Source organism: Crocodylus porosus, unplaced genomic scaffold, assembly GCF_001723895.1.
Source record: "Crocodylus porosus isolate Cpor-Errol unplaced genomic scaffold, CroPor_comp1, whole genome shotgun sequence".
Classification (NCBI taxonomy): Eukaryota; Metazoa; Chordata; order Crocodylia; family Crocodylidae; genus Crocodylus; species Crocodylus porosus.
The window spans coordinates 28,863,749-28,878,800 of NW_017728949.1; the positions used below are offsets into that span (position 1 = coordinate 28,863,749).

The 15,052-nt window shown below is 42.2% G+C and overlaps 1 protein-coding gene across 2 annotated transcripts in view; it reads right to left on the reverse strand.

The window, feature by feature from the left end:
* Positions 1–4,405: 4,405 nt before the first annotated feature.
* The window catches only part of NAB1 (NGFI-A binding protein 1), a 34,400-nt gene continuing 23,753 nt past the window's right edge, over positions 4,406–15,052 (reverse strand). For both annotated transcript variants that reach the window (XM_019554158.1, XM_019554157.1), the window contains exons 5-8: positions 14,235–14,345; positions 9,640–9,799; positions 8,303–8,452; positions 4,406–7,018 (exon numbers count right to left, since the gene is read on the reverse strand). In XM_019554158.1, coding sequence (XP_019409703.1) covers positions 6,927–7,018; positions 8,303–8,452; positions 9,640–9,799; positions 14,235–14,345 — 513 coding nt within the window. In that variant the 3' untranslated portion in view covers positions 4,406–6,926. The remainder of the gene's footprint in view (positions 7,019–8,302; positions 8,453–9,639; positions 9,800–14,234; positions 14,346–15,052) is intronic.

The following is a 15,052-nucleotide window of genomic DNA, read 5'->3' on the forward strand; positions in this document are numbered from 1 at the left end:
ATGAGAAAACCCATCAGAAGTTACAAAATGCAGCCAAAGGGAAAATATATTTCTGTCTGACTCCTGAAGAAACTGACACACATCATGACACATGCAATCAATGTGGTACAACACAACACAACTATTCTGAGCCTATTAACATTCAAAGAGTAAAAAGAAAAAGGAAAAAAGTCCAGAAAGGGGTGGCATAGCTACACAGAGCAGCTTCCCTGACTTGCAAACCAGGAAATTCTTACAGCATGTCTGCTAATTAAAAACCTCAAGAGCACAAAGATATTGTACCACCCTAAAGCAAGACTGCTCTGACACTCAGCCTCTCTGTAAGACCAGAAAGCCAAAGGAAGCTGTTATCTATTTGGGATGTTCTTTGATGGCTACACAAACAAGCCAAGTTCAGTTTTTCTAGGACAGGAGTCTGCATCTGTGTAGGCAAGCTTCACTCTATAGGAAAATCATGCAATCCCATGGACATTACTTTAGTTTCCCCCTCCCTTTGTTTCGGCTGGAGGTTCCCAAGAGCAGAGCTTGTGAAGGAAGCAGCAGCAGTTCAGATTTCCATTCTTTCCCTACCAAAATGGCTCAAGGATATTCATTTTTCATGTTCTGCTCCTTCTCTGCCCACAGAGTTCTTTTTCGTGGTGGTGTGTAGGAGTATATGAGGGATTTATCCTTTTCCCACTGAATCACTGCAGCATAACATCTTTTCAACCCTTCTGTACAGCAGTAAAGAACCTAATATATTCTCTCAATTTTCCTGTTTGAGAAGCTATCCAGTTAGCTCAGCAGCACAGTCTGGCTACAGACCAGCTAGTTTTGGAAAACAGCATCCTCTTCAACGAGCACAGATTCCTACCTGAAGGAAGTACAAAGGGCTGCTCCTGAACCAGAGTGAACCTGTCAGCTACTTTCTGCCAGTTGGCTACATGAAGCTCCAGCTAACCCAGCTGTGATCAGCTTTAAAGAAAGCACAGGTGCTACAAGAGTCAGCCAGCTGGAGTTGAGGCAATGTGGGTCTTTCTGTGCTTTATCAGAGCCCTGCTGCAGAAACTGGTCTGGTCTGGCCCTGCTGTATGTAGTCTTTGTTCCCCTGTTGGAGGCCCTTTGAATCTCCTTTCAAATCTTGTCAGCTTTTCTTAGATTTACGTCTTTGTAAGGCAGGTTCTGTGGGTTGTGTTTCTGTCCCAGCAGTTCTATTACCGACATACGCACGTTTCCCGCTCTTCCCAGAAGTCATCACTTTCGTGGCTGGTCACAATGACTAAGACAGAGAACCGCTTATCTAGTCAGCATGGTACCATCTAACCCAGATTTAGCCAAAGGGTGGGAAGCCTCATGGTGGAAAGGGCCAAATTCCAGTTCCCTTCTTGCAGCTTAGTAACTTGACTCCATTAGAGGTGGAGCTCAGTGGAATGATAGTCTGAGCAGGGGCATTGAATCTAGCCAAAATGGGTCCAAATCATCTAAAGCCCAGACAAGCACACTAATGGCTATTTTAACTCTGGGTTAAGTTTCATAACACTTCTGTGAGACGCTCCAGGTGTTAATCCAATTAGAGAGGGGCACATGGTTAAGATCCGCCTAAAGTCAGTGACACCCAGATCACCTATATGCAGTTCTAGGCTTTTTATACTCTAGGTCATGCTTCTTGGTGGGAGGAATTGCTACATCTACCATAGGGCACACGCATGCAAAAGAACCCAATACCACCTGTAAGCTTGTTGAAATTCACCCAGTCGTCATTATTTTTGTCCTTCACCATCTCCTCCTTGTTTGCATGTTGTTTACCTTATGAGCTTTTACCTCCACCTCTGTCTGCAATGAACTTGGGACTCTCGCAGTGCTACATAACGAGTAACAGGTTTTATTTATGTCAAGCTTTACCCTCTCACTGGATCAGGGGTTGGAACTTTCCCATCAGGTCTGGCCCACGGAGCCAGGGGTCTTAGATGGTGTTCCAGTGAGAAGGGGGTGGCAGCTGGGGCCTAGCACCAGTGTGCCTTAGACCCAGGTACGGACATTCTTGCCGGGTGCCAGAATAGTTGCCAACTGCTACCCTAAATCATAGGGCAGGAGATGTAGCTACCCAGCTCAGTCCTTCCCACACTTGTCCTCATCAGGATAAATAAAACAAACCCCAAAATAAGCATGTCACAATGATAGATAACTTAAAAAGAAAACAGTGTTTTAATTCTTACCAGACACTCACTTCCTTACTTTTTTTTTTTTCTTTCCTACCCTAGCACGGGTGTGTTAAACACGGCCTACAAGCTGGATCTAGCCTGCAGAGCCCCAGGCTGTCCCTGGGTTGACTGGACCCAGAGCAGCCCCACAGGTAGGGCCCAGAATGTATGCTGCACTCAGCTTCTGCTCCAGCCAGTTCAGATCCAGCACTGCACATAGCATCTACAGGTGTGGAGTGCAATGCAGGTCCCAGACCAGTGAGAGCAGATGTCACTTGAGACAGTCCTGGACCAGCTGCCAGTAGTGCTGTGTGTAGCACAGATCCTCGAGTGGCTGGAACAGGTGCTACAGGTAGCACTCTGGACAGAGCAGATGCCATTTGTAGCATGGTGCCCACTCCAGGATCTGTTCTACATGTGGTGCCTGTTGCAAGCGGACTATGCTGCTTTCAGCCCCCATTTTGGACACTCCAGGATCTGCACTTTACAGTGCCCACCCCAGCCACTCTGGGATACATACTGCATGCAGTGTAGATCCCAGAACAAGTATTGCCTCTTACATGGGGGTGGGGTGGGAAACAGGCCTGATGTGGTCCATGAACTGTCCCCATGTCACTCAGCCCATGGGACTGTAAGTTTGACACACCTGCTCTAAGTGTCCAAGGTGTCAAACCTGTTTGGCTCAATAGGCTGGATCTAGACTACAGGGCTCCCCCTAGGCCAAATGATCCGTAAGTGGCTGCAGTGATATTAATACCTGTAGCTGTCCTTGCTGTTTTAGCACAGCTCCAGAACCCAAGGACTTCTGGTTGCTGCTGCTCACCCTACCACCTTTCCCCTGCCATCAGTTTTGAGTCACCAGGAGGTGACTAAAACCCCCAGGTTTCAGCAGCAAGGAAGCTGGGGGTAGGCAAGTGGCATTAACACCCTGGGTTCTGGAACCACACTCAAACAGCAGTTCCAGTAGCTCTGGGGATTGATGCTGCCCCAGGATCCAGCAGCCAAAGCAGTGAGATTCATGAGTTGGATCCTCCTCCTGTAGCTAGGTGGTTCAATCCACAAGATGCCTCCCAGCTATACGACTCACCTCAGCTGGCTGGATCTGGCCTGTTTGACACTCCTGCTTTAGTGGAAAAGGTAACATAGGCATTTTCTACAATGAATCTGGGAACCCAGTGTTGTTTTGAAATGTTTCGATGTTCAGTCCTACCTTGTTCCATACTCTTAGCTGCTTGGCCTTTCTGTTCTTTTGTATCCAAGTTTTATCTCATCAGTCTCCCCATTCTAGCTTATTTCCTCCTCCTTGTACTCAATCTAGGGTGACCATGTGTCCCATGTTTATTGAGAGCCCTGGGCATCCTGCTGATTTTTTCATATGGACACTTCCTTCCAAGTTCTCAGAAACCTCTGTTCTCCAGCCAGGGGCCATGATGGGCTTGCTGGTTCTCCACCATCTCACAGCACTATGCAGCACTCTTCCCCCGGCTGCCTGGCAAGCTCAGTTGAGACTAGAGTTTGGAGATGGCCAAGTGTGCACAGCTATGGGGCTGGAGACGGAGTCTTGCAGGAGGCCAAAGGACCTTTGAAAAGGAAGTGCTTATGTTACTCCTCTCAAGCTGCCTCATTTTGACACTTGGGAAATATGGTCATCCTAATTCAGTCTTATCCTCCATCGAATTTTACCCTTCCACCCAGGAACAGGCTGCTTTTGAAAAAGCAAAGTGAACTATGTCCTCTGACCCAGGCACATGCTTGAGAGTAACAGAGCAGCTGAGCAGGATGAATGTTTGCCTGAGGCTAGAGCTGCTGATACCTCATGCATAATCTGCTACCTTAAGAATTGCTAACAACTTGAAGTCTCCTGCAGAAGCCAGTATGGATGTAACTCGGAGAGAAAAGGACAGGTGGCAATATGCATCATGTTGCTGGTCTCCTGCAACAAACACATGGATAGAGCAGCCCTGAATCTTACTCAAGTGCCCAGAGCCTGTGGGCATCTCCATCAACAACGAACTATAATACCAGTCCAGTCACATGATCGCTCAGCAAGAAATAAATACCTGAGCAGAACTACATGGAATAGAGGCTTCTTCCAGCAACTATTGCTTTTTAAGCTCCTTCCTTTCCCTCTGTGCAGCTGTCTGTACACCATTTCCCTTCCCTCCTCGCCCAAGAAAACTGTCATCTCCCCTTAGAAGAAGAAAGGAACAGAAACAGGGGAAAAATTAAAGAGTTGTCATGGTGAGTTTTATTTTGTAAGCAACAATATAAGCAGGTGCATAAAAACAGGCATCATTTGCAGGGCTGACCTTTGACCCAATGTACCCTGGGTGAACCAGAATCCAGCAACCCCTCACTCTTCCACAATGAGCAGATGGGGGTAAACCTTTGCACACATCTACAGAAGCTACCACTGCCGGTACAGACAGACTTGCTCACCTGAGAGTCTGGGCTGTAGTCAGTCAAAGCTCCCATCTTGAAAAAACTGAGTAGTGGAGTACTTGCCATTAACATCAAATCTGTGCAAGATCTAGGAATGCTGTGAAGAGTTAAAACCCCCTATCCTACCCCAGGTACAAAAATCATACAGCTGCAAACAGATTAAAAAGAAAAAGGAAAAAAAGACTTTGTGTATATTAGGATTGAAATGGTCTGCTGGACCACCTTAGCTAACCAACTGGTTATGACACAATTGAATCATACTGTATTTATAAATCAAAAATAAAACTATATCATAAACTTTAATTTATAGCAAATTTAATACATTAGTGTTTACAAAATAAATTCTGTATTCTACTGAAACTGTGTGGTGATAAGATGAGCTCTCTTTCCCTCTTACTGTAGACTGAAAGACAAGTAAGCTCTTGACATTTAAGAGCATCTCCTGTGGTTCCTGCAGAGCTTTTGGTCATGCCCGATATTAAGAGGGAAGTTTCCTGCAATTTTAAAAGTTTGCTGCTTCTTAAATTCTATAACTATACCTGTATAGTTCAAATGTTAAATCAGTCCACTCACAAGTTCTAGACCATAATACATGAATCTTATTCCATGAAACTACTCAGCTACTAACCAGTGCTATGGCTAACATTATAAACTGAAGATCTATCCTACCCATATTATTAGTACACACAACAGAAAGGAGCAAATATTACTGTACACATTCATCTCCTATTTCTAGCAGCAAAGCTGCAAACTCCACTACTTAAAGTAAGATTCTTCAGTGAGTGAAACAGTACAATACAATTCAAAGAACATTTATAAACAAACATTTTAATAGTATAAAAAGTTGTTTACTGGTGTTTCTACTATAAAGCTTTGTTCCACAAATCAAAAGTGATAAAATAAGTAGACATGTTTACAGTTATCAGAGACTGCAGTGTAGACATTCCAGCTCACATTTTGCTCATAATTTTAGTATGACATACATATTTGACAGAGCAAACTGCAGACATGAAGTGCGCATCTTAGTATGGAAGTTTATCTACTGCACCTCAGAAAGCACTGTGGGCAAAAGCTGTATTCAGGAACTAAGGCATGTAACTTATTTCACTGCAGAAATGCAACTCTACAGCTAAAGTTACATTGAGAACACACACATACCATGCGAAATCCCAAATTCTGTAAATTAAGCCAATTATTCTTCTTGAGACAAAGTGATACCTGCAAAAGTGAAAAACCATGTACAAAAAATAAAGATTGTCAAATAAATAATGAGTACAGATGTTAACTAAACATACATAAGGAAACATTGGCATACTGTATGCAGTATACGGTATATTCATTGAATCATGTAGGTTGGGCAGCACCTCATAATAGGTCATCTACCAGTAATGTATCCCCCTTCCTATCTTCTTTATGCTAGTTTATGGTATGGGTATGAAATGCAACCTTTGAATACTAATACATTAATCCTGCATCACACTCAAATCTCTGCCACATTTAGGATGCATTGTTGGTTTGGGTTTTTTTAAGCCACAGTAGTCCAAAATATTATAAAACTTTCTGAATTACAACATTTGGCAGTCCTGTCAGTGACAATAAGTAGGACACTCCCCTGTGCTAGTGAGTTTTTTCATATTCATCACTTCCAAATTGTAGATAAGTAGTACATGTGTATTATGTAAAGGCTACTGAAACTATTTAAATGACAGTACATTAATAAGTTTCAAATATGTCTGCTATAATACAGGATCAACTTTATCAAATGCTATATCCAGAGAAAATTGTAAACCACGAAATATCTTCTGCATTTTCTAATTTTTTTCCCTACAAATATCATTGCAAACAGCTGTGAATTGTTACTAGGTTCTCTTTCCTAATTCTCCACGGATTTTAACTCAAATGTATAACAACCATATATCTATGCTAGATACATTTAAAGTAGACGTTGAAATTTCAAGTAAAATGAACTGTAGCCACATCTACTGGACTCAATACACGTCCCAACATCTAGATTTACTTTGATAAGTTATACAAATACATAATACATTCTTAAATAATGCAGGCTCACAATATTAATTTGTGAACCTTTCCACATTATAAAACCACTTTACAGGAATGCGTATCCACCTGTATTACTGTTCTAGATTGCAATGTCTCTTGTTTTTCTGTTTCCACAGACTACTATACCAGTTCTTAGGCTTTGGCTATGAAATCTCTTATTTGAATGAGGCAACACTGGTTATTAAGGCTTGTTTGCTTCTCCTCAGAAGTTTTATTTCAACACCATTTTCCAGAGAAGAATGACTATCTTGTATCTTCAGGTTCTGTTTTTATGACCTTCCTTTCTATGTTGTTAAAAGCTGAGTGAGGAAAATCTTTTAAGATGCCAAGGCCTTCTGCATAAAAAGAAAAGAGGCGTTAGGAAAGAGTTCAGTGAAATAAATATCTTCTGCTTTTACCCTAAGAAATGGTCAGCAAGCTGCACAATTGCTGCTGCTATTCGCAGAAGACGTGCATACAAGAACTTTTCTCCACTGTTTTACAGAAACATCCAAAGTCCAGAGCGCAGCTGCATCACAGTCCCACTAGAGGTGCAGAATAGGACACACTTGATATTGCTCACTAATTCCCTATTCACCAGGGAGCAGAACTTAGGAATGGTAAGTGGTATGAGCAAGTTGAGTGTAGTCTTGGGTGTGTCAAGGCTATTAATTAGTACGTCCACCAGCTGTAAACTTCTAGGACAGAGGGGACTGCTGGAAAAAAAAGTGGAGAGTTGCACCAGCAGTAGGATGGACATAGCCAGAATACAAAGGATTTTGCCCATTTCTCAAATAGGAAGTGGGCCCTGAAAAAAAATCACTACTCTGCAGTTATCGTCCCATCTCCATAGTACTATCAATGCTTGAAACGGAAAAGTCTCAAAGTCAGTCACACACTTATACCAACTGAGTCAGTTTTACATTTAATATACATTGGCAAAGTAGAATACCCAATCTAAACTTCACAAAGGAATAGCTGTTTCTCCTTCTCAGCAGGCTCAGTAGTTTTAATGTTTACTAGTATACATTACAGGAGAAACAATGACCAGAAATCATTTAAAAAAGACTGGTAGAAGTATAAAAGACCTGGTTTATGCAGTCAAAATAGAAACTCAGCTCTGAACCAGATTCTAACATGGCTTTATTCAGTGTAGGTGAATGGATCTGACTCTTTATAAAACAGGGCTAAAGAGACTTTTTGAAGTACCCTGCTTTAAATATCATTTGGTTCCACAGGTCCTCACATTATAGCCCTGTTCAGACAGAGCTTTTGAGCTGTAGCTCAATTTGGCTGTTTTGTCTGTAGAGAGATTTCAAGCATCTTCCCTAATCTGTGCATCGTTATTACCTGTTCTGTGAAAAGCCTACCTCAAACCACAACATTTAATAATTTTCATAAAATGCTCAGTATCAAAACACTAGTCCTGAATTTTCATTTGTAGCGTATGTATACGAAAGAATTTAGCTTTCATAGACCATTGTCAGATAGAGCTATCTATCTAGCTCTATCTGACAATGGTCTATGAAAGCAAACTCTTCATGGAAAAAGAGAGAATTAGCTAGGCAGCTCCCTCCAGGCTTTTCAAACCTCACCCATAAATAGGTAGTTTAAAACACCTAGGAAAAGATAACACTTACCTGAGGACTGAGACTTTGCCTCACTACTAGAGTAAAGCCTGATCAAGTCACTGCAAAGAGGTTTTCCAGAGTGCTGTTCGCCATCTAGGGAAAGGTGTTGCAACTGTCTGTTCTGCAGGTTTGACATTCGGAGATTCAGGGGCCTTTCACCTGAAATATTCAGTACTGAAATATTCATATTTGGAAAGCAACCCAATGCTAAGAATCAAATTCAAGCTAAAGATAAATAAATAAAAGGATACTCCAATTCTATTAACAAGAAGCACAACCTAGCTTTTAGCATACTGGGGATTTATTGTAATAAGAGATGTGTAAAATGCTGATTTGCAAAAAAAACCCCAAAAAACCCCCTCTCCCCCAGACTCTGGTTGTTGCTATAAAACGAAGATCAAGCCATACCAAATCCCTTATTTTGCCCAAAAACATTTTAGGATTATACAACCTCTATCTCTGCCTTACATGTTGAAATACAAGTACAACAACACTAACCTTTGAACTGTAAAAGGCAGTACAGCTCTACTCTAACCATGCTGATGTTCTACAAATTAGAGTGCCACACAAAAACCTGTGTAATTAGTAATGGTCCCTTAAGATAAAAATCTAGTTTCCTAGCTTTTGTTATATCAAGTTACAATACTTCATCATGTTACATCAGTAAAAATCGAGTGCAACCCCTCCCCCCCCCCCCAATGGAATCCAGATGCAAGGAAAGGGTAAGGGAGCCTAATCCTCCTTAAAGCAAAAGGCAACAGTCCACAGAACTGCTCTGGAGCATTAAAAACTAGCAGGAGTATTATTAAAATTTGCTTACTTATTGGAAATTTACAAAATTATCTCCAGTTATATTCCATGATTGTACATATAGACAATAAAAAGTGAAGCTCTCCAAGTTACAAGCTTAACCTTCTAGCTTCATTAAGCAAAAGTCAACCGGGGTGGTCAATGGTGAAAAGACTCTGAAGCATTCGTTGTATAAAGGATCAAGGGATTTGAGTACAATCCCACTGAGCTGAACACAGAAGCATAATTTTTCCATCTATTTTTAAAGTAGATATATAAACCCAGGGTGGGAGATTTTATTCTGTTAAAACTGAACGCATCCAGAATCTTTCCACTTCAGATGGCAGGGTTTCCCTGGAGTTACATTAGAGAAACAGCACCAAAGCTTCCCTATAACTGGTTGCATTATTTAGACTGGAAGCACTTTAGGGCAGGGATCTTGCCTTGTCTGCTTAGTGCCTAATACCCTGCTGGTGATACATACATAAAACAACCAACAGTTGCATAATATCTAGTACTTTCACTGGCAGCAAGAAGCTGCCTGGAAGCTACTATACCTTGTCCATCAGCGTTATCTAATGACATGCCATTGGGGCTGTGCTCTTCTGAATTTTGTCTGTAACACCCTGCAGAAAGGCGTCTCTCTGCTTGTTGCAGTCTCTCTAACCCTGCTTGGTTGCAAAAAAACTCCATCTGTTTTGCCATCAGTTTTTCAGACTGTAAGTAAAGCAAGAATATATATGTTTGTCAATATACAGGAAAAATAACAACAGCTAATATAGCTAGCTGACTTGATAATAGTTCTGTGTTGGCTTGTAAGTACAGATGTGTGCTTTACAGCTTCTTTGAAACTATGAAGCAAACAAAGTATTTTTGCACCAAATACAGAATTTCACACAAGTATAGTGTGTGTTACTCAGCACAAAATGCATGCTGTTTCAGTCAATCAACATAAAACTTCTCACCTAAGAAGAACAATTTTCTGTACCTTAGGACTGGAGGTTAGACTTAAAAAGGTATTCCCTGAAGCAAAAGGTATTTGCTTTATTATCCCGTTTAGTTGTACTGAAATACATATCTTTATAAATATTCCAAGAGCAATGGCAACATCTGCTATAAACTTATGCCAAGATTTCACCAGACATCTTGGAGTCTTTATTTTAGGAAACAGCACTATACAAGTTTAAAAAGCTGCTATCCTGGAAGTGTAGGATGACAGTATGTTTGTGGGGGATAAAGGTGCGAAATGTCTGGCTAGAAGAAGAACAAGACCTATACACCTCTAGCAAGTGAAATTAAAAAATGCCGAACAACGTAGGAGGAGATGTGTCTAATGTTTGTCGTCAATAGGAGATTATCAACTTTCAGTATGGTCTTGTTCTCAAGATTGTGAATAAACATGTTACGAGAGTATAAAGAAAAACCACAAGTTAAGTTAATGTCCTTTTCAAAGAAACAGAGGAAAAAGCATATAGCATTAGCATTCAAAGATGATGATAAACAGAATTTTACAGGTGTTCTGGAGGTATTTCATAACTGCTGCCAACAGGATATGCGTAATTTAAAAGGAAAAGAGCTGAATTTTCCCATGTGTTAAGCCTCACTTGAAACATGATCAATGCCCTACACTCCTACTGAAGTCTCTGGGCTCAGTTTATAATAAGGTTTTATAAATATGCTGACAGTTCAAAAAGCAAGACCAAGTCCTAACTTCTCCAGTAAGTTGTTGACCCTAAGAACAGGGTACAGGCTTGTACTTATTCCATATTTACTTATTTTTATTTAAAGGGCATGATGTTCAGCAAGACAAACACAGAATCCAAACTATGATCTTGACAGGTAGGTAATTGGAGAAGTTTTCAAATGGTTAATTTTCTAGTGTATTTTGATTTTGCCAGTTTAGGTACCAATTCTGTTAATAGTTCAAAGTTTTGAAAAACTGCATTTAAAAAACAAAAAAACAAAAAACCAATTAATCTTTACTATCAAAGTTGGTCCCCAAAAGAATTTACAGTAGTTTTCAATCACATCTTTCAATACATATTTAAAAATATTTCAGTTTCAGTGAAGTTATTTAAAGATGCAATTTATCCTTTCTAAGCATCTAGAAGAGAAGGTGGTGATTAGCAGGGATTCGGGTTTTCTGTTTCCCATGGAAAAACAGAGTAAACTGCGGATTTTATTTTTTACCAGAGGCAAATGGGAATTTCTCGTTTTACAAGAGAAACTGGATTTTGCCATTTTGCAGTTAGCTCCCTGCAGCCTGGCAGAGTTGCAGCATGCAGGGAGCTTGGAAGGTGGTCCAATATGGCCTGGGAGAAGGAAGGTGGTGAGACAGAGGGGCGCCACGTGCACGTACAGTACATGCATGTAGCCCCAGGCAGCCTGCACAGCAGCTCCAGCAGGTAAGTGGGATACAGGGGGATTGAGGCCCCTTTAGGGAAGGAACTGGGCTGGGCTGGGGCTGCTGCCCAGCTGGGCAGGGCTTGGGGCCCAGGGCCACAATGTGTGGCTGTAGGGCCCCAGCAGGAAGCAGGTCACTGGTGGCTTGTTCAGGTGTTGGGGAGAGCCGGCTCCTTGCTGCAACACGTACTCCTGGGGGGCAGAGGGAGGACCTACACCCCCCAGATCTGTGAGTGGGGCAGATGCAGGCTGTGGATGTGGGCTCCTGTCCTGTTTCCATCCACCAGGGCCTCCACAGCTCAGCAGGCACAACTTGGTGTGGCTGGGGACAGCAGGGCTGCGTGGGGATCTCCTTGCTGCTGTGAGCTTCCCCACCCCGCTGTCCTGGCAACATACCCCCTGTGCATGTTGCCACTTTGAAAAGTGGAGCCCCATGCACAGAAGACGCATCGCCAGGGCAGCGCAGGCGAGCAGGTTCTCCGTGCAGCTCTGGTGCTCTCTGCTGTGCCAAGTGGTGCCCACCAGGCTGTGGAGGCTCTAGGGAAGGGAAACAGGGCAGCAGGGAACAGCGTGCCTGCATGGAGAAGCTGCTCGCCACTGTTCACTCTGTCTTGCTTCCCTTCTCCAGGGCCTCCGCAGCCCAGGGGGCATCACCTGACATAGCAGGGAGCAGCAGAGTCATATGGAGAACCTGTTCACCCTGCACTGCCCTGTTGATGCGCCTCCTGCATGAGGGCTGGGCAGGGGAAAGGAGGGGGGAGTGAGAGGCATGACCAGGGCCAGGGGGCTGTGGCTAGGGAGTGAGGGGCACCAGCAGGGCTGGGGGGGGAGCAGGGAATAAGGGGCACCAGCAGGGCCAGAGGGCTGTTGTGGGGGGAGGGGAGGAACCAGCAGGGCTTCAGGAGCCCTGTTGGGGACCATTAATTTTAATTATGTGGTTTTTTTAATCAGAGAATTTGCAATTTTTTTTTAAATCAGGGAAATCCAGGATCCGTAGTGATTAGGAACAGTCAGCATAGATTAACCAAGGGCAAGTCATGACCAACTTGACTGCCTTCTATGAGAAGATGGCTGGCTGTGGGAAAAGCAGCGGATGTGATATACCTTGACTTTAGCAAGGCTTTTGATACAATTTCCCAAAGCATTCTCACAAACAATCTAAGGAAGTATGAGTTGGATGAGTGGGCTGTCAGGTAGATAAAAAGACTGGTTGATCATTGGGCTCAAAGGGTAGTAACCAATGTCTAGATGGCAGCCAGTATTGAGTGGCATGCCCTGGGACTGGTTTTGTTCAGTATCTTTATCAACAACCCACAAGATGGAATGGAGTACACCCTCAGCAAATCAGATGACACCAAGCTAGGGGTAGTAGATACATAGAGGGTAGGGCTAAGATTCAGACAGACCTCAATAAATTGGAAGACTGGGCTAAAAGAAATCTCAAGAGGTTCAGTAAGGACAAGTACAAAGACATGCACTTAGGATGGAACAATCCCATGTACCGCTACAGGCTGGGGAAGCAGCAGCTCTGCAGAAAAGCACCTGGGGGTTACAGTGGACAATAAGCTGAATATGAGCTAACAGTGTCCTTGTTGCAAGAAGGCTAACAGCATACTGGGTTACATTAGTACATGTATTGCCAGCAGACCAAGGGAGGTGATTATTCCCCTCTTCAGTACTGGTGAGGCTACATCAGGAGTACTGTCTCATTTTGGGCCCCCCACTACAGAAAGGAAGTGGGCAAATCAGAGAGAGTGCAATGAAAATGGCTAGGGGGCTGGGACACATGACATCTGAGGAGAGGCTGAGGGAACTGGGCTTATTTAGTCTGCAAAAGAGAAGACAGAGGGAATTTAATAGCAGCCTTCAACTACCCAGTCTTTCCTACCCAGAGCAGGGGGGTTGGACCTGATGATCTCATGAGGTCCCTTCCAACCCTGCACTTCTGTGAATCTGTATACCTGAAGAGCGGTTACAAAGAGGATGGAGCTGAACTGTTCTAAGTGGTAGCAGATGACAGAACAAGGGGCAATGCTCTCAAGTTGCAGTAAGGGAAGTTGAGGTTAGGTATCAGGAAAAAACCTCTCACTAGGAGGGTAGTAAAGCACTGGAACGGGCTACCCAGAGAGGTTGTGGAATTTCCGCTCTTGGAGGCTTTTAAGACCTGGTTAGATAGACAAAGTCTTGGCTGGGACGATCTAGCTGGGGACAGTCCTGCTTTGAGCAGGAGTTGGACTAGAGGACTTCCCTGATGTCCCTTCTTACCCTAATTTTCTATGATTATTTCAGTTACAGAGGTTTATTTTCTCATATATAGCTGCCTCTCTCTTGGAATTGAAATGTAAGACTCCAGTATCTGCTACTTTATTTATTCTTCTGTGTATTACTCTATTTAGTGTATTTACTAAACGACTTAAATGTTGTTTGAAAATGGTAATACAACAGAAAAGAAAAAAAGTACGGTACTGACAGTATCATATCAGCTCTGAACAGGAAACTGTGTGTTATATTCTTTGCTTCCTTACAAGAAGTGAAAATAAAGCTGTATCAGTACAGCATAATCATTTAAAAAAACTATAACCAAATGATAAATTGATTAGATAAAATCAAGGGCAAGCAACTTTCCAATACTGGTGGTAATGATTTTAGCTATCAAAATTTTACACTTAAAAATCAGCCTAAAAGCAAGTTTCTATTCTACTACACCGCATCTCAAGAGAAACTTTACAATATCACATGGTTTGTTTACCTGGGAATTAAGAGCTGCTGAGTCCTCACTTCTTCCTTTAGCCAAAGCAAGTGGTACTTTATCTTGCTGATACAGAGTCTGGACAGTGTCTTGGAAATCAGGATAACCATCCTGCTGAGCAAAAACAAAACAAAAAACCCTCAGGCCATATTATTTTTCTTTAAAAAGAGAAAAAAGATGCGACTCAAAGTAAAATATTCTTTAATTCCTGTGAAAAATTGGGACATGGGTTGAAGACTCTGGAAAGAGAATTACATAAACTATGTTTTAGAAACAGTAAGAAACTACAGCATGGCTGGTACAATACATATCAACTTGTTTCATGCCATGCCTTACATTATTTGTGTGAGAGTCCAGAGTAACACCTTCAAAGCCAATGGACTTAGTCTCGACTTAAATCAGTATAAGAGAGCAGAATTAGACACTGTAGGGTTTTGGGTTTTTTTAGTTTGCATCTAAAAGTTTTGTAGGTTTTTTTCTCTCTCTTCTTTATAGAAATCAACATTATTTATGCCAGTCATTAACAAAACCAAAAGCATGACTGACCATTTTCTATCTGTAAAATTGATCCTGGGTGAACACATACACTGAGCTGTATTCTGCAAAAAACCCCAACAAAGGCTGAATTTAATAGTCTTGAAAATTGGATAGAACATCACAAAAATTTAAACACACTGCATAGACATACAGTTATCTAAAACTGACAGCATGGATCACTACTGAGCAAAATAGTTATAACTTTATACGTTATAGAGAATATAGCTGGCCTGCTGGAAGGCCCAAGAATTCTTCTGTCTCTAATTTTTATGACATGTAAA